The following is a 26,039-nucleotide window of genomic DNA, read 5'->3' on the forward strand; positions in this document are numbered from 1 at the left end:
ATAAATTTCTATCCTTTCACCCTATTTCTGTTGGCCTCTATAAGTAACAGTCATGTTAACAAAACTCAGCAGAGTATGAATGTTGATAGAAGGAATGGTGTATAGATGATGATTGGCCATTCAGTTATAAATATTTCAAATAGGGACAGGCTTACAAAATATAGCATTTTCTGCTTTAGATACTCATTTTAGGAAAACTTCTACCAATGATTTAAGATATTTTTGACAAGAGGCACAGTCTGTCAACGGAAATTATGCTGAGCCTTTTACATGTTTATCGCGGTTCAATTATTCTGCAGAGTGCAGACACCTTTGACTGACAATGGGTTAACCTTTTGTGGACAAATGGGTGGTTTCATGCACTCTTTCCACCTTACTTTGATCGATGGCTTCATGGCCAATTTTGTTTCAGTGTACATTTTCAACAGAGCTATACGGACTGAGACATAAAGAGTTGGATAATAAATTTATCAGGGAAAAGAAATTACCTTTAACCCTATTGTTCTTGGAAAATCTTAGCAAGTCTTCCCCTCACCCTGCTACTTGTTTATGGAGTCACATGGCTTCCTTGAGATCCACTGAATATCAAATTATTAACAATTGGAAATAATCCAAATGGGAAGCAGATAAATTGTGACAATATCTATTATGAGTACATGTTCTCCAGAATTTTCCTTATGCATTACTTCTTTCTACAGTTAGCATCAAATATGTTAAATTGCCTGCAAGGCAGGGACAACTAAAAATACTCACGTATGTGAGATATTCCTTTAAAACGGTGTCTGCTGGTAACAGTCCTTCTTTTCTGAAGATGGAAGGATTCCACATGGCTGCACGGGCCACCATTACTGAAGAAGCATCTGTTACCTGGCGAAATTCTTCAATGCCTGCATGTTCTTTGATAATCTCCTGAGATCCTCCACTGAGGTGGACAGTAAACTGAATGTAAGTCACAACTGCAGTGATATAGCGCATTAAATTCTAACTCACACACAACATATAATGCAGCAAAACAAACCAAAAAGACCACTTGACCAATGCAACATTTTGGAACTGAGGCAACATGATGTTGATTTCCTGGACAAACCACCCATTCCTGACTGGAATATCCGCAGATATTTATAGAGCTCCATTTTAAATTATGTGTAATTCTTTGAATTGATTGAACTATATTTTCCGGCTACATAGACGTATGAAGTTCTTGAAATTATGTAAACAATAATAGTACAATGAATTTAATCCTTGGTCTGTGTCAAGTTATCCAGCCTCACCCAGCACTTCATTGTAGCACCATAATTGGCCTTTGTAACCTGGACTTGTAGATGGCAGGGTTGTGTGTTTCTATTTAATATTTGATCATTCCCCTGATGTAGAAGAAGGATAGTTACATGGACAGGATAGAGCAAGGTGATTGTTGCTTGTGAGCACATATACCAAGTGTAAGTTGTTCCTTTCAGGACAGGAAATTTAGCATCAAAGAAATCTGTAAAAGCATAGCAAATATATAACAAAGGAAATAATACTTGTCACAGCCACGTGAAACAGCATTCAGAGCTTTCAGCCGGCAATTTGAGAACCCTTCATGAGGTAATTTAGGTGAGAACTATTCGAATTGGTTGCATTAGCAGCATATTCTTATGCAGTTGACAATAGAGCTTCTGAAAATCTTTAGGTAGAAACATTTATATGTATGGTGACACATAATCAATGAGGACAATTCCTCTGAGATTAATTAAAAATCAGCTCCACATTTCAGTGGCATGGGAAGAAAGGAGCTAAAAATAGATCCAGCCAGGATATTATTTTACAGCTAGTCACTGGATAAGTTGAATGGCATGAAATGCTGGTGTTATGATCTGACTGGGTGCCTTGCATTTTTGAAAATTATAGTGAAAGCAAATGTAATATACTGCAAAGATGAAGCAACTTCAGATTCCTGAGACTATACAACGTATATTCTTTATAAGGCTACAGAACTTGAGAACCAGCAGAGGAATGGAAAGGACTTTCTTTAAAACCAAACACAAATCCCATTCTCCTTTCACTTCTCACAGTCCTCAAAGCACAGGCTGGAATTTTTGACCATCAGATGAAATGAAAGATAAAATGCCAAAGCTCATTGAAGCTCTCATTTTAAGAGGCTTGCTTCAAAAGAACAGAGGCTCTGGTTGTAGGTTTCAATAGTGGTGCAATAAAATATATATTATCTAAAATTTACTTTTTCATAAAAGGGAAGGTTGTTTAGTTATTCACATTATTTGAATACTTTCTCATTTTCCATTGGGTTTGTGTAACACTGCAAATAGAAAACAAATAACCATGAAAAAGTCCATGTTGAACTTTATTAACGTCGGTATGAAGATGCACTAATTGTCCTAAACCTTGCTACAACAGGGCATCTCGAGGTGTGCCTCATCAGTAAGAGTTTTTTCCTGCTCAAAGGTTTTTGGCCTTGGTAAGTTGCCTCCAGTGTTAACTGTTAACATGACACCCAGGACTCTGCTGAATGACGGGAATAAGAGTCCATCTCCTTAAGGAATTAGATTTAAGGACTGAGAATGAAACAGGGGAGCAATGGGGAAGGAGGGTAAATTAGAGCCAAATTAGATGCAGAAAGATAAATAATGACAGGGAAAGAAAGATTGGTTTAAGAGCGAGAAAGAGTAACAAAAAGGAAAAGGTGTTACGAAAATGAGATTGATTGGTATTGTATCAACAATTATAATGCCATTATATGGGTTAAGTGCCAGCTCTAACTTTCAATGAGTTTAGAAACTACAATAATTCTTCTTGGTGCTGTATAATGCTGAGAATATGCAAAAACTAATTTTTAAAGAGGATGAAAGAAAATTCATTACCCAGGAGTTAAGCAAAGAGTCAAATAAAACTGCAGTACTTTTATCAGAGTGTGAGGGTAAAAAAAGTTTCTCCAATTCAACTTATTGACCATGATAATAGTGCCTGTACATAAGGCAGAAAAGGAGTCAATTCCAAACAGACACTAAAACAATTAATGTTTAATCATGTTAAGATACATGCAAAGCTGTCTTTAAATAGGCTGTTAAAATGGGAAAGATGAGGTTTATTGACAAGCATGCCAGCACGGACCTCCCAGCAACACACATTCCTGAAACCAGCCGAAGCTACAGGTTTTCCGAATCACCTTGTTTAGTTTGTCAATATTACTGTAGGCTACATAGTGGGTGGTGTTGTAGTGTAGAGGGGCAACTTCTGCACTATGATATCCAATTCACAAGGGGACAGGGTACAATCAAATTCTACAGGATAGTTTATATAACATTTATTGCAAAAGTTTATTATTTAATTATAGAAATATATATATATATATATATAGAAAGATAGACAAGATTTCAGATTGCCATCTCTAGCTTTTTCTTGGCAATTGGCACTAGTCAACTTGGCCTTAAAGTGTTTGCTGCATACAGCTGAATGCTTATTAGATTCAAATATATAGATTATAGCCTGTGGAAAGAGATCTGCAACCTTGCAATTAATCATGCAAAACAGACAAAGTGTTTTTGCTTCCATTTTACAATTACTAATGAATACTTTAGTGAATTGCAAAATAGTTATGCTACTAATTTCCAATATATTTAATTGAGTTATGTACCTGCCCAATTTACCTTTCTATTGGAGTGGAATGTAAATGGCTGGTTGTTCCATTACTGCCAGTGTCAGTGTTCTGTAAGTTAAAACTAGTCCTGTAGTGTCGACGGGTCTAACTTTGTACAACTCGACTGTTTTATTTTTACTTACTTTGCTATTACTGGGATAGATACAGCTTCAGAGATTGCTTTAATTACATCGCAGTGCACAGGATGTTGCGGCCTTTCCTCTTTTCTCCTGTGGAAAAGACACATGAGGACATTGCACTGAGGTTACAGAAAAGAGCAAATTGTTTTACACATATTCATTGTTATAGAGATCTGAAGCAATAGGAACCACTGTCCTAAATTCCTCTTCTGTAACTCCGGCTGTCACTTCTCTCCCACATTCCTCCAATTTGGTCCTCTGTGCATTCCTGATTTTCGTCATTCCACCACTGGCGACGTGCCTTCAGGTGCCTAGGCCTGAAGCTCTGGAATTTCCTTATTAAATCTATCTGCCTCCCCATCATTTTTTAAATGCTCCTTAAAACCTGCCTTTTGTTATCACCTGTCATTATATAACCGATGTGGCTCAGTGTCAAATTTTGCTTGGTGATGCTCCTGTGAAGTGTCTTGGGACTTTTTTTTAAACATTAAAGGCACTAAATAAATACAAGCCGTTGTTGTTACTGAAGGTGCAGTGATGCAGGAAGGAGCATCATTACCTATTAAAGCCATCAGGGAACTAAAAATACATTGCAATCTGCTGGTGTGCAGACTATGAATCCTGCATATCATTTAAAACTGACCAAGTTGCTACTATGTAACCAACTGAGGCATTGCAAGGTACATTATTTGAATATCATCACCTCCAAGTTCCCTTCCGAGTCACAGACCATCCTGACTTGGCCATATATCACCATTCCTTCATCGCCACTAGGCCACCAATAAGGCTGCACAGGTGCAAGAAGATTCGCCTCTTTCTCAGGACAATGAGCGATGATCTATAAATATGGCCTTGCCAGCATTACCCATATCCTGGGAATAAATGAAAAAGAAATCTTCCACTGGAGCACAGAAGGCCAAGAGGTGGTTTGACAAAGGTGTTTAAAATTCTAAAGGGTTAGTGATTGGCTGAATAGGGAAAGACTGGTCAGGAGGTCATGAACATGACAACTAGACGTGAAAGCAGAGAGTTCAAGAGAAATTTCTTTACATAGCGTTGCTGGAGGATGGAATGCTGTGCCACAGAGAATGATTATAGGAGAGACAATTGCATTGATTAAGTGAAAAGTGTATAAACATTCAAAGTAGAAGACAAGGGCATGGGGAGCAGGAAAGTGGGATTAGTTTAGATTGCTTCAGTAAAGAGCCAGCACTGACACCATGGGCCAAAGTGTAGGGGAAGCAAATCTGGTTCTGAATTCTGGCCTCACAATAGCAAAAAAAGGCTGATGCAAGTAATAATAATTTTCCCAATCTAGAAGTCTGAAAAGTACTGGGCCAGGATTTTTCCTACGGGGGGGGGGCAGGCTGGGCGGGAGCCAATTAAGGCCGGCCCAGCGTAATACGCGGCTGGTAACGCTCAGCGTACCTGTGCGGGTGGGGGGGGAGAGTCGGGGCCAGCACTCTTGCGCACATGTGCGCAAAAGAGTGCAGCAATCTCCCTGAGGCACGGAGCTGCCTTAGGGAGATTGAATGGACATTAAAAGGATTGAATAAATGATTAAAACATTTATTTAAACATGTCCCCTCATCTGACTGTGTCCAATGAGTTGGGACATGTTTTTAAATTAACGAACATTTATTTATTTATTTAATAAAAGGTTCAGGAAACCTCATCTCACACCAGCTTCATTTATTTTCCATTTCCCAAATCTGGTTCCCTTATGGAATCGGAGTAAGGCTAAAATGGCACTGAAGTGTGGGATATTGTTAATACATGCCGACTAGTAATCTGGCTCAAAGCTCCAGGATTTTAATCGGGGTGAGCTAAATGCAAGTACTGAAAATGAGGAGACAATAGTATAATCTATCTCCTTCACTTTCTTAGAGGAACCAGATAATGCTGTCTGCTTCACTCGCCTAAATGCTCCTGTAACTCAGGGTATACAAATGAAACCAGCAACCAAATGAGAATATCTAGACATCACTTTTACCTCCCGTGCACTGCCACGGCTGCAACTCCTGTACTTTCGATGCGTTTTACAAGGTTAATGGTGTCTTCCAGCTGCAATTAAAAGTATTAAAACAAATCATGAGGTGAAGAGGCGAGCATCAGTTTTATCTTCCACCCGTTAATTTGATGAGTAACACTTTAAACAATGAGTGTCACCATTTTTAAACGTCAACCCAAAGGAAAAAGAACTTCACACAACGTTTTGCTTACTTGGACCAAATAACTACTGCTGACTTTGCTTAGCGGGATTATGGAGGTGACCGAACTAATAATGGGAGATGGCTGAAGAGAGCTTCTTTTGCACCATACTAGTAGGCTCAGCTTCCTTGGACCATTCCTAAGCTGTTCCATGATGAGGACAATATTTACTGATTTAAAAGAAAAGCTTTCAGTAATTTGTTAGAAAATGGCGGGTGAGAAAAGCTTGGGAGTAATGTCTGATTACAAGATTTCTGCTGCGATCATTGCCAATTTATTTTCTGGCATGGCTAAGGAAACTCTTTCGAGTTATCAACAGTCACAGATTGCAACTCTTTCGAGTACAATCACAGTTCTTGGTTTCCGGGAGTGGGACATGAACCCACAACCCTCTGATTCAAAGGCGAGGGTGCTATGAACTGATGGCTAAGGAAGGTGCAAGTGCAAAACTTGTGAGATAATTACAGTTTGAACAATGAAGTTGATCACAAAACAGAAACAAAAATACCTGGAAAAACTCAGCAGGTCTGGCAGCATCTGCAGAGAGGAACACAGTTAACGTTTCGACTGCGAATAGCTCTTCAACAGAACTAAGTAAAAATAGAAGAGAGGTGAAATATAAGCTGGTTTAAGGGGGGGTGGGACAAGTAGAGCTGGATAAAGGGCAAGTGATAGGTGGAGATAACCAAAAGATGTCACAGACAAAAGGACAAAGAGGTGTTGAAGGTGGTGATATTATCTAAGGAATGTGCTAATTAAGGGTAGAAAGCAGGACAAGCAAGGTACAGATAGCCCTAGTGGGGGTGGGGTGGGGTGAAGGGATCGAAAAAGGCTAAAAGGTAGAGATAAAACAATGGATGGAAATACATTTAAAAATAATGGAAATAGGTGGGAAAAGAAAAAGCTATATAAATTATTGGAAAAAAAAAGGGGGGGATCGGAAAGGAAGTGGGGATGGAGGAGAGAGTTCATGATCTAAAATTGTTGAACTCAATATTCAGACCGGAAGGCTGTAAAGTGCCTAGTTGGAAGATGAGGTGCTTTTCCTCCAGTTTGCGTTGAGCTTCACTGGAACAATGCAGCAAGCCAAGGACGGACATGTGGGAATGAGAGCAGGGTGGAGTGTTGAAAGGGCAAGCAACAGGGAGGTCTGGGTAATGCTTGCGGACAGACCAAAGGTGTTCTGCAAAGCGGTCACCCAGTCTGCGTTTGGTCTCTCCAATGTAGAGGAAACCGCATTGGGAGCAACGAATGCAGTAGACTAAATTGAGGGAAGTGCAAGTGAAATGCTGCTTCACTTGAAAGGAGTGTTTGGGCCCTTGGACGGTGAGGAGAGGGGAATTAAAGGGGCAGGTGTTGCACCTTCTGCGGTTGCATGGGAAGGTACGGTGGGAGGGGGTTGAGGTGTAGGGGGTGATGGAGGAGTGGACCAGGGTGTCCCGGAGGGAACGATCCCTGTGGAATGCCGCCAGGGGGGGTGAAGGGAAGATGTGTTTGGTGGTGGCATCATCATCATGCTGGAGTTGGCGGAAATGGCGGAGGATGATCCCTTGAATGCGGAGGCTGGTGGGGTGATAAGTGAGGACAAGGGGGACTCCTAACATGTTTCTGGGAGGGAGAGGAAGGTGTGAGGGCGGATGCGTGGGAGATGGGCCGGACACAGTTGAGGGCCCTGTCAACCACCATGGGTGAAAAACCTCGGTTAAGGAAGAAGGAAGACATGTCAGAGGAACTGTTTTTGAAAGTGGCATCATCAGAACAGATGCGACGGAGGCGAAGGAACTGAGAGAATGGGATGGAGTCCTTACAGGAAGCGGGGTGAGAGGAGCTGTAGTCGAGGTAGCTGTGGGAGTCGGTAGGCTTGTAATGGATATTGGTGGACAGTCTATCACCAGAAATTGAGACAGAGAGGTCTAGGAAGGGAAGGGAAGTGTCAGAGATAGACCATGTGAAAATGATGGAGGGGTGGAAATTGGAAGCAAAATTAATAAATTTTTCCAGGTCCAGACGAGAGCATGAAGCAGCACTGAAGTAATCATCGATGTACCGGAGAAAGAGTTGTGGGAGGGGGCCTGAGTAGGGCTGGAACAAGGAATGTTCCTCATACCCCATAAAGAGACAGGCATAGCTGGGGCCCATGTGGGTACCCATAGCCACACCTTTTATTTGGAGGAAGTGAGAGGAGTTAAAGGAGAAATTGTTCAGTGTGAGAACAAGTTCAGCCAGACGGAGGAGAGTAGTGGTGGATGGGGATTGTTCGGGCCTCTGTTCGAGGAAGAAGCTGAGAGCCATCAGACCATCCCGGTGGGGGATGGAGGTGTAGAGAGATTGGACGTCCACCTTCAACACCTCTTTTCCTTTTGTCTGTGACATCTTTTGGTTATCTCCACCAATCACTGGCCCTTTATCCAGCTCTACTTGTCCCACCCACCCCCTTAAACCAGCTTATATTTCACCTCTCTTCTATTTTTACTTAGTTCTGTTGAAGGGTCATTCGGACTTGAAATGTTAACTGTGTTCCTCTCCGCAGATGCTGCCAGACCTGCTGAGTTTTTCCAGGTACTTTTGTTTTTGTTTTGGATTTCCAGCATCCGCAGTTTTTTGCTTTTATCTTCATGAAGTTGACCATACTGGTATCTTGGAAATAGCATTCCTTCATGGTTATAGTACCACAGAGAAAAGTGTAGATGATTCAATGCTCACAATACCCAGGGGGCATATCCAAAAGCAGTTTCTGGATTTTGAACAAAAATAATATTCAGAGCAGCTGTGGGAGTTTCTCAAAATAATTAATTACTTGTAACAATCTGCACTTATAGGAACTTCGAAGTTTAAAGTGTCCCATGGTGCTTCGCAAATGGACAATAGTTGCATGAAGAAAGCGATTAAAGAGGAGCGATCAAAACTTGGTTGAAAAGATGGGTTCAAAAAAAGTTTTACGATGGAAAACCTTAGCAGCTTTCAGCACAGGAGGTCATGACCGAGGCAGGTCCTTGCTCGGACAATCCAAAAATAATTGCAATCTCCACACTCCTCGCACAGCCCTGTTTCTTCCCCTGATAATATTTAACCAAATTTTATCTGTCTGAACCACTCAGTATCACCCATGACAACATATTCTATGCTCTAACAAGCCTCCACGAGAAGAAATTCTCCTAGACCCTCTCCTCACTCACTTGATGAAAATTTTAAACTTGATGATAATTGTCCCTGACTCTCCACATAAAGCAAATAGACATCTCTTATTCAGTCTATCAAACCCTTTAAACTTTGAAAGGCCTCATTAAATCTCATGTTGACATTACCTGTTCCACAGAAATAGTTCCAGCATCTCAAGTTTCTCCTCACAACTGTAGTTTCCTACGTTGGTGAATCTATGCTGGATGTTCTCTATGACTTTAACATCCTTTCAATACTGGGGCGTCCAAAACAACACATAGTCCTACAATTGTGGCCGAAAGACTGCTTTGTACAAATTCATTAATTCTTTATGCCCCTACTTGTCAAATCCAAACTGCTGTTAATCTACTGTAATCTACCTGTTCATCCACTCCCTATAGTGCTTCAAATGAAATGTACTCTCACAAGCCTTGGTTTTTCTTCCGCAACTTATCACCTCACATTTATTTACATTAAACTGTATCCATCATCTGTCTGCCCATCCTACTTTCCTATGTTTTCCTGTAGTTTTTTTTATACAACAATGTTCCTCACTCTCTGCCAAACCTCCTACTTTTGTGATGCCAACAAATATCAAGAAATAGAAATACAAAGGACTTAGTAAAAGTTTTTTCAGGCTGCAGGGTTGAGGAAGCCGAAGGTGGTGGGACAAACAGAAGGCAGGATGCACAAAGGGCCAGGGTTAGAGGATCAAAGTTTGCAGGATGGGATACAGGGTTGGAAGAGATTACAAGAGACAGGGTGAGGATAGAGAGAGATTTGAAGGCAAGGAAAAGTGGTGTGATTTTAAATTCAATGCTTTGGGAAGTTTAGGTAGGTTAGCATTGTGGATGGGCAATCAGGACTCATTGTGGTACAAGATACAGAGCACTAGTGTTAGACGTTGGGAGTTTACACAGGATGCAGGATGGCAAGTAAGGCACAGGAAAAAATATCAAGTCTAGAGGCTCACAGAAGATTTAGATCTACACTGCATTCATCAGGGAAAAAGAAAAAGAAGCAGAGGACTGCATAAGTTACCAGTTCGAATCCACCATGATTGCCCCTCAAGAATTCTCAAGAACTTCTTTCCATTATTCTGCTGCTCTCCACTCACTCTTAGGACATACCAGATCTTACAAAACTAGTTGATTCAGGATGTAAGAATTTCACAAGATCAGCTGTCAGTCACTGGACCGAAGGGAAGTAATTAGATGACTGAACAATGCCTGACTATCAGGAAGAAAATAGGATTGTCCAGTTAATAACTATAGGGAATAGCAAAGTCATCATCATGCCACCCACCCCAACTCCCACCTGACCCAACAGACTCTGTTCCCAAGCCACTGACTCCATCCCTCCCCCTAGCAACTATCTGAGGCTGAACCAGACTATTTGCAACCTTGCTGCTGTTTTTGACCACAAGATGAGCTTCCAACCTCATATCCACTCCATTACCAAGATTGCCTCCATCTGTAACATCACACAACTCCGCTGCTGCCTCAGCTCATCTGCTACTGAAACTCTTATCCAGGCCTTTTTTACGTCTGCACCTGAGGTCATTGGCACCATCAATGCTCGCCTGGCCAACCTCCCATCTCCCACCCTCCATAAACTCGAGCTCATTCACTATTCTGTTGCCCGTGTCTTAACTTGCAGCACGGTTTTTCAACCATCACTACTGTGCTCGCTGATCTACAGTGGCCCTGGCATCATCCGAGTTTTAAAATTCTCATCCTTGTTTTCAAATCCCTCCATGGACTCATCTCTCCCTATCTCTGTAACCTACTCCAGCCCTACAATCCTCTGAAATCTCTGCATTCCTCTAGTTCTGGCCTTTTGAGCATTCCCAATCTTAAGTGCTCTGCTATTGGTGGCTATGCCTTTAGACACCCAGGCCCTAAGCTCTGCTATATCATCTCTACACCTCTCAGCTTCTCTTCCTCTCTCTCCTCATTTAAGATGCTCCTTAAAACTTACTTCTTTGACCAACTTTTAGTGACCTGTCTTAATCTCTCCTTATGTGCATCAGTGCTCAATTGTGCTTTATAATACTTCTGTGACGTGCCTTGGGATATTTTACTACATAAAAGGCACTATGTAAGTTGTTATTGTTAAAACAAAAGGAAGGCTGACAAGTGGAACTGATGTTTGAAATTGTTGCTCCACACGGCACCTAACAATTTATCAGCAGCCTCACCTTCATATGCTGTTTAATAGTTTATATTATTAAAATATAATGCAGAAAATCAGCTGTAGCTGTTATTCCTGATTATAAACACAGAACAAAACTTCATTTGGATATACTTGGCATTAAGAGATCACTGCACCTCAAAGCATTTGTGGCGTTTCTGAGAGATACGATGCTTGACTTGAACGGATGGCTTTAGTCTTTTGCATTCTTGGGATGTAGGTGCGAGCGGCAAGATCAACATCTATTCCCCATTTGTTTTTGCATTCGAGAAGCTGGTGGTTGGCCATCTTCCTGAAGCACTGCAGTGCAGTGGTTTGCTAGGCTGCTTCAGAAGACAGTTCAAAAGTCAACCACATTGATGTGGGTCTGGAGTCACTTTCTGGCCAGACCAAGTGTGGCACATTTCCTTGCCAAAAGGACATTAGTGAACCAGTTGGACTTTCAGACCACTCTAACAGCTTCATGGTCATTTTACTGATTCCAGCTTTTTATTTCCAAATGTAAAAGAAAAATTTAATTGTTTAGTAGGATTTGAATTCACGTTAACATTCTCTGGATTGTTACTCAGGGGCTCTGGGTTACCAGACCAGTAATGACCACATTACTGTACCTTTTCTATTAATAGCGAAAGCAATAAAGACAGATTATGAATTTGAAAGTTATTATAGGCTTTTAGGAAGAAGAAGAAAAAACACCTAGATGCTTACAGATGGTAAAATTCGAATTTTGCAGGTCACTGGCTTTGAGATTCCTTTGACCAAGGTGGAAAGGATCTGAAATGGTAGGACAAAAACACAAGCAAAATTAGTTGAATATGATTATGAAAAGAAGTTACATCAAATCTTGATCTGCTCTAGACTCTATGGAGACTAAATTGAATAGCCCTTGACAATGGATGAGAATAGCCATGCACAATGGACCCGTCCACATTGATTGAAATACAGGCAGCACTCAGGCTGTGTGTTACCTGCTGATTACTGTGATTGCTGAATGCATCCAGGACTAACCACTGCTGTACATTGACTGCATCAGCAGGGGGACCAAAATCATAACTTTCTAGCACCCACTGAAAGTTAGCTTCCACTGCCAAAAGTTAAAGCGCATTGCTTAAAGGAAAGGTGTATTGTGGCTGGAGCAGGTGCTGGCAGTCGTGCCAGAAGTGAATTTGATCTGGAAACAACGAAGAGTGGTACAGCATGGGAGAGCGTGCGATCTCCAAGGCTTTCAATGCTACACTGGAGATCTTGGTGGAGCAGGTGGACAGGTGCCTATCCGGTATCCGCAAGAGGCTCTCCACACACAAGGCCAAAAGGTAGTGGGAACAGATTGCTGTGGAGATCAATGCCAAGGTCTACCCACGAGGACCTGGATGTAGTGCCACAGGGAGTTCAGTGACGTCACATGAGCGGTCAAGGTCAGTGAATGCATCTTCAAAATGTCATATTCCAGCAACTGCATCACTGGCCTCTGATCTCCTTAATTCACTTCTCCCAATCATTCACACACACTCTTTTTTATTTATTCATGGGATGTGGGTGTCACAGCAAGGCCAGCATTTATTTCTCACCTCTAATTGCTCTTGGGACCACCGCCTTTTTCTACACAACTGAGTGTCTTGCTAGGCAATTTCAGACAGCAGTTAGGAGTCAACCACATTGCTTTGGGTTTGGAGTCACATGTAGGCCTGGCCGGATAAGGATGACAGATTTCCTTCCCTCAATGATATTAGTGAACCAGATGAGTTTTGCTGACAATCCAGTCGTTTCAGTAACTATTACTGATCATAGTATTTCATCTCAAATTTATTTAATAAATTGAAACTACATGCTCCAGCTGTCTGTGGATTTGAACCTATGCCTTCAGTTCATTAGTCCAGGCCTCTGAATTATTTGTCCACTATGAAACTGTATCGCAGCTGAGCCTTTATCAAAGAAGATTTATTGCTAACATCCACGGCCTCAGCAGCTCCAAGTGCCCTCTGTTCATTCTCCCAGTCATGATGTATTCCATGGGGAATGCCAACTACTGTACCCATGACTGGGACAAGTGCTTTGTGCAGAAGCCTTGAAGTCAGCAAAAAACTCCTTCAGCATCTGCCACATCACTCGCTGAAAACCTTTGCAACCTCAAAGAACTATGGATCCTCCGTCTGGCTGAACTTGTTCTCTCACTGAACAATTTCTCCTTAACCTCGTCTCACTTCCCCCAAATAAAAGGTGTGGCTATGGGTACCCACATGGGCCCCAGTTATGCCTGTCTCTTTATGGGGTATGTGGAACATTCCTTGTTTCAGTCTTTCTCCGGTACATTGATGACTGCTTCAGTGCTGCTTCATGCTCTCGTCTAGACCTGGAAAAATTTATTAACTTTGCTTCCAATTTCCACCCCTCCTTCATTTTCACATGGTCCATCACTGACACTTCCCTGACCTTTCTGTCTCAATTTCTGGTGATAGACTCTCCACCAATATTCATTACAAGCCCACCGACTCCCACAGCTACCTCGACGACAGCTCCTCACACCCTGCTTCCTGTAAGGACTCCATCCCATTCTCTCAGTTCCTTCGCCTCCGTTGCATCCATTCCGATGATGCCACTTTCCAAAACAGTTCTTCAGACATGTCTTCCTTAACCGAGGTTTTCCACCTATGGTGGTTGACAGGGCCCTCAAGCGTGTCCGGCCCATCTCCTGTGCATCCGCCCTCACACCTTTCTCTTCTTCCCAGAACCATGATAGGGTCCCCCTTGTCCTCACCCCACCAGGCTTCGCATTCAAAGGATCATCCTCCGCCACTTCTGCCAACTTCAGCATGATGCCACCACCAAACACATCTTCCCTTCACCCCCACTTCGGCATTCCGTACGGACCGTTCTCTCCGGGACACCCTGGTCCACTCCTCCATCACCCCCTACACCTCAACCCCCTCCCATGGCACCTTTCCATGCAACCGCAGAAGGTGCAACACCTGCCCGTTTACTTCCCCTCTCCTCACCGTCCAAGGGCTCAAACACTCCTTTCAAGTAAAGCAGCATTTCACTTGCACTTCCCTCAATTTAGTCTACTGCATTTGCTGCTCCCAATGTGGTCTACTTTACATTGGAGAGACCAAACGCAGACCGGGTGACCGCTTTGTGGAACATCTTCGGTCTGTCCGCAAGCATGACCCAGACCTTCCTGTCGCTTGCCATTTCAACACACCACCCTGCTCTCATGCCCACATGTCCATCCTTAGCCTGCTGCAATGTTCCAGTGAAGCTCAACGCAAACTGGAGAAACAGCACCTCATCTTCCGATTAGGCACTTTACAGCCTTCCGGACTTAACATTGAGTTCAACAACTTCAGATCATGAACTCTCTCCTCCATCCTCACCCCCTTTTTGATCCCCTTTTTTGTAATAATTATTAAATATTTTATATATATTTTTCTATTCCCATCTATTTCTATTATTATTTTTAAAATTTATTTCCATCCATTGTTTGAGCTCCACCTTTTAGCCTATTTCGATCCCTTCCCCCCACCTCACCCTCACTAGGGCCATCTGTCACTTGCTCATCCTGCTTTCTACCCTTAATGTCACCATTAGCACATCCTTTAGCTGATATCACCAACGTCAACACCCCTTTGACCTTTTGTTTATGGCATCTTTGGCAATCTCTCCTTTGTCTCCACCTATCTCTGGCCCTCTATCCAGCTCCACCTGTCCCACCCCACTTAAATAGCTTATATTTCACCACATTTCTTATTCCTCTTTAGTTCTGATGAAGAGTCATACAGACTTGAAACGTTAATTGTCTTCCTCTCCACAGATGCTGTCAGACCTGCAGAGTTTTTCCAGCAATTTTTGTTTTTGTTTCAGATTTCCCGCATCTGCAGTATTTTGCTTTTATGGAAAGCACCAAACGCTTGAAGAAAAGCCATAAGAAATCAACCAGAAACTAATGTGTAATTAGATGATGATCTCTTTAAATAGTGCTGATTGGGGAGGTGGGAGTCAAAATATACCTGGTTTAAATATTGCAGTGAAATGTGAGAAAAAAAATTGTTTGTGAGGGAGTGATAAGGAGGGGGTGGCGATTTAAGGAATTCAGAGGTTAGTGTGTGTTCAGTTATGTGAGGTTGAGAAGGGGCAAGAGAGGGTATTGGATAGAATACTCAGCTCCAAAATGGCACCACTGACTGTTGATGCTTTCAGCAAAATGATATCTGGCATGATTTGTGGCATAAATGCGTAGACATGTATCATTTTGGTTCCATGAGGTACTCATAACACCTAAATAATGGGCACCGCCAAGCTCAATTTTATGCCCTATTCCTTTAAGTACAGTTATATACTTCTGCAAAAAAAAAAATCAATTTAATTCTGGATTTTCCCAAACTAAGATTTTTATGGATTGGCACGTCGAGAAGGACTATAAGCTTTCTGTGTAAATTCATGCCAAAGCACACAGCTAAAAATCTTGTTGCAGGACCGCATAACCTTCAGGATGAATTAACCTCCCACACAATGCAACAATTAGAATCTACAGAGGCTGCTTCTTCACCAAAGTGAATCGCAGGGGCCTGAGCCAAGCAATCTTTTACTAAACAAGATCAAAATATCCACAGCTCCAAGCCCCAAGTCAAATCAAAGAACAACAAAACCAGAGCTTTCTCTGCAAATCCACAGCCACCTCGTCTCAACTACCTTGTCAAGTCAGGTCTGCTATGAGGTGCATATTAAATGTTAAGAAACCATGGAACTCACAAAGCAGACGGCACAGGGACTAGATTTAAAGCAAAGACTATTTTCATTTTGATTGGTTCATTTGTATTCATTGAGAGCTAAGTTCTGCTTGTTATGCATTGCGGCTGAATTGGTGTCAAACGGCAGTTCGGATTACATTTATATATCAATAAACATTTATCACTTCGTAATTCTCAGTCACAATTCTATCGCACAGTTTCGCAGGTAATATGCGGAGCCTTGATCCTGCAGAAAACAAGCACTATAATACATGAATGCATAACACTTTCATTCCATGATCTGAATTATTGATAAATTTGATCATTTTTAACACATTATTCAGGAACAGCTAAAAACATCCCCAAATAATAAAATGAAAGACATAACTTTAAACAACAGCTGTGGTATGCAGATGATGGCCAATGGAAGGTTACAGATTGCCGTTGTCACATGAATTGTTGTCTGGCATATTGAAGATATATGGGCTAACTCAAATCAGAGATGAGTAAAGACCATTTTCTTTTAAAGCTGTGAAACTACCACCAGCGTTCATCGTCATTACTCTACTGAAACTGTTCGTAACTTCTAGGGCAGATTTTTGCCCATGTTGGGCGGGCTTGGTGGGGGCAGTCGGGAAGCTGGCTGCTGCCCGCGATTGGGGCCGGATTAAGGCCCACCCAGCATGAAACACGTACGGCAGCGCTGCCTGTGTGGGGGGAGGGAGTGGGGAGGAGGGTGAGCGTGCAGGAAAAGCTCTCCAAGGCACAGAACTGCCTCAGGGAGCTGAGGATTTTAAAAAATGAAAAATAAAGAATTACAAAATGGTAAAAAAAAAAAATCCCCTCATGCGACTCTGTCACATGAGCATGGACATGTTCTTAATGAAATGTTAAAATTTTTATTTTATTTTTAATTGCTGTTGGAAACCTCATCCCGCCCGTGGATGAGGTTTCCTGAAAAGCGCAAAGGCCGCTTGGCCTTTTTGCCTGCCCGCCAACCGTAAGGTTGGACAGGAAGCAAAAAATAACATTTAACTGGGACTTTAATGGCCTTAATTGGCCGTTTAATTGTCGACGGGTGCAATGCCGACCCGAATGAGCGTAATATTCTGGCCCTCGACTCCGTACGTGTGCAGAATAACGCAGAGATCCAGAAGATGCTGTCACTGAATCTATGCTTCACTAGATGGTGCACTGTTGAGGCACCATTGGACTGCAATCAATGGGAAATCTATGAATTGATGAGAAGTTCCACTCTTACACTATTAGTCTTGTTGTAAAAACCCAAAAAAGTTACAACTTCTTGTGTGAGGTGTAAGTGAGTTACTGACTTCACAATTACTGCTAACCACCCTTACTGGCTCTGAAAAGTGCTTTTAATTTCCTGGTTTCCTGTCTGTGAGAATACCTCAGTGTGATTGGGGGCTTATCTATTTGCTGACATCACTGCTGCTGGATGCAAGGTATCCCCTTGACTTTGTTTCAGATTCAAAATGCTGTTGGAAAGGGGAAATCCACATCACAGAGATTGCTAAATCTGCGTGGACAGCTTTCTTTGAGGTCAGCGGTGAGTGCCAGCTTTGCTGCTGACCTCAAAATCAAAATGTCTTTCGGAAAAAAATGATTGGAAAGAGGAGAAAACTAAACATCTTGGGTCAAACCTCCTGGTCTCTAGATTGCTGGATCATCGGAGACTGGATGTACGACTGAAGATGTACATTGGGATCCTGCAGCAGTCCTGACTTACCGAGCTACATGGGAATTGTCTGCAATGTTTGAACCAAGTAATGATCCCGCTCTCTGGGACCCCGTGCAAAAATCTCTGACTCTCAGCTAGAGTTGGAGACTTGGGACAGTTCCGATGTACTTACCCACCTCACCCATTCATCCACCTAACTCACCCTATTGACCTCACCCACTTACCTCACCCACCCACCCCACCCATTCATACACGCACCCATTCACTAACATTCAAAGATTGGACATTTAAATGTACCATAAGGCAGCTAGTGCCATAAAAAAGGGATGTGTCCTTTCTTCTGCTGACACTACTGCACTTCGACCGAGTTTCCCCAATGGACGCTGCGCTCTTCATTTTTGGAAAAGCTGGTCTCAGAAGGTCCCGGAAGAAATGCGGAGCAGTCAGGGGAATTTTCAAGCAGAGCGGCAATCTGATGATGATTACCACTCCTTGGAAAATCTGGGCCCTTGTATTTACAGAGTGCCTTTAATACAGGAAAATGTGCCAAATGTGGCTACTAGCTTGGGCAAAGAACGGGTCTTAACGGGTTTAAGGAAGTTTTAAAAGGAAATGCAAGAACTCCAAAGGCGGAGAGAATTAGGGAGGGAAATTCGGAACTTAGAGCCAAGGTAGCTGAAGGCATGGCTGCCACTGGTGGAGTGAAGGAAGTGGAGGATGCGTGAGGGGCCAAAGTTGGAGGAACACAAATTCTCATAAGGGCAGTAGAGCTGGAAGAGGTTACAGAGCTAGAGAAGAGTGTGACAATGGAGGGATTTGAACATGAGGATGAGAATATTAAAACCAAGGTATTGCTGGACCAGGAGCCAATGTTGGTCGATCAACACAGGGGGGATGAATGAATGGGAAATATTTGCCGTAGATATAGTTAAACTAAAATAAATCATGATTCTCATGTAATAAAGCAGTGCTTTATGAGATTGGGTAGCTCCAGATTACCTCCCATGCAAATCCAATGCTCAAGCTCCACTGAAATGAGTCCACAACAACATGCAGTCTCGCCCAGTAGCTGATGTTATTCAGGACATGATCATATTATAAAGTATTACAAATTTGCAAAGGGGGCAAATAAGTTGAAAACAGGTGTGGGGACTGCAATGCACAATCAACCCAATCATGTTGCTTCCAAATGACAACTGCTTGCAGCCCAGTATGAAATGTGCTACTGAGTGGCTGCCCGCCTCAGCAGGGAATCTGCTTAAAGCCAGACTACACTAGTTAAAGCCAGCTTACCCCTCAGAAAGGGGAGGTTTATTCTGAATGGAGTGGGTGCTGGAAGTGGTTGAGGAACACATTCTGAGCAAGAAAAGCACTGACTAATGCCAAAACATGGGAGGGCATATGCTACAAGATTCTCAGACCCAGCACTGGGAAGATTGGTGCAGGAGGAGAGACTTGACAAACTCTCAGAATGCTCATGGACGTCATGGTCAATGTCAGCAGTCTAGCCCCATGGACCTGGATGCACTTGCATAACGATCTCACATGAGTGGTCAAGGTCAATGAATGCATCTCTGGATGAAAAAATTTTCTCTTGAAACCTCTGACCTCTCACCCTAAACTTCTGGCCCCTGGTTAGGGAGCCCTCAACCCAAGGGAATAAGGCCTTTCTTTCCAATCTATCTAGACCCATCACAATTTTAGTACAGATACAGGCCATTTGGCCTAATAGGTCCATGCAGCGTTCACGCTTTACACAAACCTCCTCCTACATTTCATCACCTAACCCTATAAATATATCTTTCTATTCCTTTCTCACTCAGGTGGTTATCTAAAATCCCTGTCAAAGCATCTATTCTATATGCCTCAATTAGTCCTGATGGTAGTGAGTCCCTCATTCTAACTAATCACTGAGTAGAGAAATTTCTCCTGAATTTCCCACTGAATTTATTAGTGACTACCTTCTGTTTAATAACTCCACGTTCTGGACTCGCCCACAGTGGAAACACCTTCTCTACATCTACCCTCTCAAGCCTCTCCTAATCTTGAAAGACTTTCAGCAGGTCACTCTCAGTCTTTTCTTTGCTAGAGAGCATAGCCCCAGCCTAATCAATCTTCTCTTACAAGTATAATCTCTCAGTTCCATTAATATTCCAACAAATCTTTCCTACACCTGCCTTCTCCAGCATCTCTATGTCCTTTTTTATATTTTGGGGACCAGAACTGTTCAGAGGACTCCAAGTATGGTCTAACCAAGGATCAATATAAGTTGAATATAGCTTCTCTGCTTTTCAATTCTATCCCACTAGAAATGAAACCTAGTACTTTTTTCTATGTTTATTAATGTGCATTGCTACTTTTAATGATCTGTGTATCTGTACCGCCCAGATCCCTCTGTTCCTCTCTACATTGAGACACTTATTTTCAAAAGGAGTGTGTGATCTCCTTATTCTTCCTACCAAAATATACCACCTCACACTTATCTATATTGAATTTCATTTGCCAATTACATGCCCACTCAGCAACTATATTAATGTCTTCCAGTATTTTGTCCTGTGTATTAACTAACTGCACAATTTCATGTCAATTGTAAATTTTGAAATTGTGCTTTCAATTCTGGAGATCAAATCATTGCTGTAAATACTGAACAACAGTGGTCCCAGCACCAAACCTCATGGAACAACACTCTGCAGCATTTGTGAATCTGAGTAATGACCTTCAACCCCTACTCCAAAGAAAAGTCATATTGGGCTGAAAATGTTAACTCTGTTTTGCTCTTTACAGATGCTCCCGGACTGCTGAGTTTTTCCAGCATTTTCTGTTTTTACTTCAGCTCTCCAACATCTGCAGTATTTTGCTATGATTTTTAAAAATTCTTCCTGGGATGTAGGCATCATTGGCTAGGCCAGCATTTATTGCCCAACCCTAATTGCCCTCGAGAAGGTGGTGATGAGCTGCCTTCTTAAACCGCTGCAGTCCATGTGATGTAGGCACACCCACAGTGCTGTTAAGGAGGGAGTTCCAGGATTTTGACCCATTGAAGGAATGATGGCATATTTCCAAGTCAGGATGCTGAGTGACTTGGAGGGGAACTTCTAGGTGGTGGCATGCCCATCTATCTGCTGCCCTTGTGCTTTCAGGTGGTAGAGGACACAGGTTTGGTACATGCTGTCGAAGAAGCCTTGGTGAGTTGCTGCAGTGCATCTTGTAGATGGTGCACATGCTGCCAGTGTGTGTCAGTGGTGGAACAAGTGGGTGTTGAAGTTGGTGGATGGGGTGCCAATCAAGCAGGCTGCTTTGTCCTGGACGGTATCAAGCTTCTTGAGTGTTGTTGCAGCTGCACTCTTCCAGGCAAGTGGAGAGCATTCCATCATACTCCTGGCTTACATATGAACATACGAGCAAGGAGGAGTAGGTCATTTGGCCCCTTGAACCTGCTCCACCATTTAATAAGGTCATGGCTGACCTGATAGCAACCTCAAATCTGCATCCTGTTATCCCGATAACCTATCACCCCTTTGCTTACCAAGAATCTATCCACCTCTGCCTTAAAAATATTCAAAGATTCTACTTCCACCACCTTCTCAGGAAGAGAGTTCCAAAGACTACGATCCTCAGAATTTTTTTTTTGACTCATCTCTGTTTTAAATGGCGACCCTTTATTTTTAAACAGTGGCCCCTAGTTCTAGATTCTCCCACAAGAGGAAACATCCCCTCCACATCCACCCCGTCAAGTCCCTTCAGGATCTTATATGTTTCAATCAAGTCGCCTCTTACTCTTCTAAACCCCAGTGGATACAAGCCTAGTCTGAACAACCTTTCCTCATAAGACAACCCACCCATTCCTGGTATTAGTCTGGTAAACCTTCTCTGAACTACTTCCAATGCACTTACATTCTTCCTTAAATAAGGTGACCAATACTGTACACAGTACTCCAGATGTGGTCTCACTAGTGGGTCTGTATAACTGAAGCATAACTGTCCTACTTTTGTATTCAATTTCCCTCACAATGAATTATAACATTCTATTAGCTTTCCTAATTACTTGCTGTACTTGCATACTAGCCTGTTGTGATTCATGCACTAAGACTTGTGCCTTGTAGATGGTGGACAGGCTTTGGGGTAACAGGAGGTGAGTTACTTGTTGCAGGATTCCTAGCCTCTGATCTGCTTTTGTAGCCACAGTATTTATATGGCTAGTCCAGTTCAGTTTCTGGTCAATGGTAACCCCTCAGGATGTTGATAGTGGGGGATTCAGTGATGGTAATGCCATTGAATGTCAAAGGGAGATATTTGGATTCTCTCTTGTTGGATATGTCATTGCCTGGCACTTGTGTGGTGCGAATGTCGCTTGCCACTTGTCAGTCCAAGCCTGAATGTTATCCAGGTCTTGCTGCATATGGGCACGACTACTTCAGTATCTGAGGAGTCATGAATGGCGCTGAACATTGTGTAATCATCAGCGAATATCCCCACTTCTGACATGATGGAGGGAAGGTCATTGATGAAGCAACTGAAGATAGCTGGGCCTAGGACACTACCCTGAGGAACTCCTGCAACAATGTCCTGGGACTAAGATAATTGACCTCCAACAACCACAACCATCTTTCTTTGTGCTAGGTATGACTCCAACCAGCGGAGAGTTTTACCCCTGATTCCCATTGACTCCAGTTTTGCTAGAGTTCCATGATGCCACACTCGGTCAAATGCTGCCTTGATCTTAAGGGCAGTCACTCTCACCTCACCTCTTGATTTCAGCTCTTTTGTCCATGTTTGGACTAAGGCTGTAATGAGGTCAGGAGCTGAGTGGCCCTGGCAGAACCCAAGCTGAGTGTCAATGAGCAGGTTATTGCTAGGTAACTGCTGCCTGATAGCACTGTTGATGACATCTTCCATCACTTTGCTGATGACCGAGAGTTGACTGATGGGGCAGCAATTGGCTGGGTTGGATTTGTCCTGCTTTTTGTGGACAGGACATACCTGGGCAGTTTTCAACACTGCCAGTTGGATGCCAGTGTTGTAGCTGTACTGGGACAGGCTAAGGGCACAACTAGTTCTGGGGCACAAGTCTTCAGTACGTTTGTTGGAATGTTGTCAGGACCCAATGTCTTTGCAGTATCCAGTGCCTTCAGCTGTTTCTTGATATCATGCAGAGTGAATCAACTTGGCTGAAGACAGACATCTGTGATGCTGGGGACCTCAGGAGGAGGCCGGTATGGATCATCCATCCAGCACATCTGACTGAAAATTGTTGCAAATACCTCAGCCTTGTATTTTGCATTGATGTGCTGGGCTCCTCCATCATTGAGGATGGGGATGTTTGTGGAACCTCCTCCTCCAGTGAGTTATTTAATTGTCCACCACTACTCATGACTGGAAGTGGCAGGAATGCAGAGCTTAGATCTGATTCATTGGTTGTGGGATGTCTTAGCCGTATCTATCGCATACTTCGGTCTTGTTTGGCATGCAAATAGTTCTATGTTGTAGCTTCACCAGGTTGACACCTCATTTTTAGGTAGGCCTGGTGCTGCTCTTGGCATGCCCATCTGCCCTCTTCATTGAACCTCTGCCTTGATGGTAATGGCAGAGTGAGGGATATACCGGGCATTGAGGTTACAGATTGTGGTTCTAAACAATTCTGCTGATGCTGATGGCCCACAATGCCTCATGGATGCCCAGTTTCAAGCTGCTAGATCTGTTCAAAATATATCTCATTTAGCACGGCGGTAGTGCCACACAACATGATGGACACTACCTTCAATATGAAAACAGGACTTAGTCTCCACAAGGGCTGTGTGGTGGTCACTCCTATCTATTTCTGTCTTGAACAGATACATCTGTGACAGGCAGCTTGGTGAGGACAAGGTAGGTTTTTCCGTCTTGTTGGTTCTCTCACCACCTGCCGCAGACCCAGTCTAGCAGCTATGTCCTTTAGGGCTCAGCCAGCTGGGTCAGTAGAGGTGCTACTGAGCCACTCTTGGTGATGGACATTGAAGTTCCTCATCCAGAGTACATTCTGTGCCCTTTCCCCCCTCAGTGCTTCCTCCAAGTGGTGTTCAACATGGAGGAGTACTGATTCATCAGCTGAGGGAGTGGGGGGGGGGGGGTAGGTGGTAACCAGCAGGAGTTTCCTTGCCCATGTTTGACCTGATGCCATGTGAGACTGCATGGGGTTGGGAGTTGATGATGAAAATTCCCATGGCAACTTCCTCGCAACTGAATACCACTGTGCCACCACCTCTGCTGGGTCTGTCCTGCCAGTGGGACAGGACATACCCCAGGGATGGTGATGTCTGGGATATTATCTATAAGATATGATCCCGTGAGGATGACTATGTCAGGCTATTGCTTAACTAGTCTGTGAGACAGCTCTCCCAATTTTGGCACAAGCCCCTAGATGTTAGTAAGGAGGACTTTGCAGGATTGACAGGGCTGGGTTTGCTGCTGTTGTTTCCAGTGCCTAGGTCGATGCCGGGTGGTCCGTCCATTTTGCAGACTTTGTAGCGGTTTTTGGTACAACTGAGTGGCTTGCTAGGCCATTTCAGAGGGCATTTAAGTGTCAACCACATTGCTGTGGGTCTGGAGTCACATGTAGGCTAGACCAGGTAAAGACAGCAGATTTCCCTCCCTACTCTCTTAACTCCTACTCTGTTTTCTATGTTCAATCTAGCCTTGCTATTCATTCTCCGACTTGTCCTCTGACACCACATGTTTTGAGTCATATGTCTACAACGTGGTATTCTATTGAAAGGTTTTTGGAAATCCAAATATATTACCCTTTATTTACCATGTCTGATACTTCTTTAAAGGGTTCAATAAGGTTGGTCAAGCATGATCTTCCTTTTTGAAATCCGTCCTCACTGCTCTCATATATCTGCAGTTGCTAGATGTTTATCTGGATATTGTTGTTATATATTGTATCTTTTGAGTACCTGCAGAAATTTCATAATGTAGGATTTTAAAGAAAAATCATTTTTGCTTAATTGCATCCCTCAAGAAATGTAATTAAGTTGTGCTTAATTATCCAGAGACCAGAACAATGCAAACTTTTTATGAACCATTTCACACTTCATCTTAGGTTTTGTCTTTTTGAGTAGCTGCGGAGGGAAGATGATCCAAATTGGCAAATTTCCACGAGGCAAGAAATGTCATATTTTTCTCTGACTTTAACCTTACAAAGAGCACGTAATGAAAATGTAACAGAATACAGGATATTTTGTGCAGCTCACCTGTAATAATCAATGTGTTTCATGTCTCTGGTGAAGAGTAGCCATCACCATAGAAACAAGTAATCAAATAACCACAAAGCAGAGGAAAAAAAAGAGGAAATCTTAAAACCAATCTCAGTGAAAACGTGTCTAAAATTTCAACAGGATGTTTTGAAGATGCAATCAATTGATTTGATCCTTTTGTAAACGTTATGTAAACTAGGAGATACTCTTTATATGTTTACAAATGTAGAACTTTTTGAATGTGTAGCAGCCTTGCAGTGTTAATTCAACGTTTCTTTCTGTCCCATCCTTAAAAAGGGCTGATATAAAAAAAAATTCAAAGAAACAGTTATTAACTCGAAGGTGTAAGTCGTGGCTCAGCGATAACTTCTTGCTTCTGTGTGAGAAGCTTGTGGGCCCAAGCTGCACTTCAGGTACTTCAGCACACAATCCTGGCCCTTCTCTTCAGTGCATTATGCAGGGCATGCTGTGTGGCCAATATTTACCCCACAACCAAAGCCGCTAATGAAGTAAACAGGTGATCTGCTCACTGTTTCTTGGCTGGTTTTTGAGAGCTAGCTGCACTTCCTACAAAACACTTGAAAAGTAGTTAATTGGCTGTAAAGCAGTTTGGACCCTCCAGAGGTCATGAAAGACACTATAAAATTACGACGTCTTGATTTTCATTACTGTACGAGATGCTGTCTTTCAGATGAGGCATTTAACTGCAGTCCTGTCTGCCCTTTCAAGAGTTCCCCCAGCATTATTTGAACATCAAAAAATAAGATGCAGGGAAAGAGCAGAGAAATAAGATTGGTGCAAATTATCTTCAACACGGTGGTAAAAACAGCAAAAGAATAGGTGCAATGGGTTGAGTGGCTTTTCTGTGTAGAAGTTTCAGCTATTCTTCGTAAGTTGAGTAAGCTTCGACTGTCAGGCTACACTATGTTATTTGAAAGCAATACTACTTTTAACACTAGACACAAGAGCAGAAGTTGAGTAAACCTTCAATTTTTAAAAAGCATCAGGCCTCCCCAAACCAACTGACATGTCTGCTATCTACATGAG

At 42.7% G+C, this 26,039-nt stretch overlaps 1 protein-coding gene across 3 annotated transcripts in view; it reads right to left on the reverse strand.

The window, feature by feature from the left end:
- dus2 (dihydrouridine synthase 2) overlaps positions 1-26,039 on the reverse strand; it is a 116,590-nt gene that overhangs the window by 34,392 nt on the left and 56,159 nt on the right. For all 3 annotated transcript variants that reach the window (XM_078544229.1, XM_078544230.1, XM_078544231.1), the window contains exons 8-11: positions 12,046-12,111; positions 5,768-5,838; positions 3,778-3,864; positions 754-922 (exon numbers count right to left, since the gene is read on the reverse strand). In XM_078544229.1, coding sequence (XP_078400355.1) covers positions 754-922; positions 3,778-3,864; positions 5,768-5,838; positions 12,046-12,111 — 393 coding nt within the window. The remainder of the gene's footprint in view (positions 1-753; positions 923-3,777; positions 3,865-5,767; positions 5,839-12,045; positions 12,112-26,039) is intronic.

This window comes from Cetorhinus maximus, chromosome 6 (genome assembly GCF_964194155.1).
Source record: "Cetorhinus maximus chromosome 6, sCetMax3.hap1.1, whole genome shotgun sequence".
Classification (NCBI taxonomy): Eukaryota; Metazoa; Chordata; class Chondrichthyes; order Lamniformes; family Cetorhinidae; genus Cetorhinus; species Cetorhinus maximus.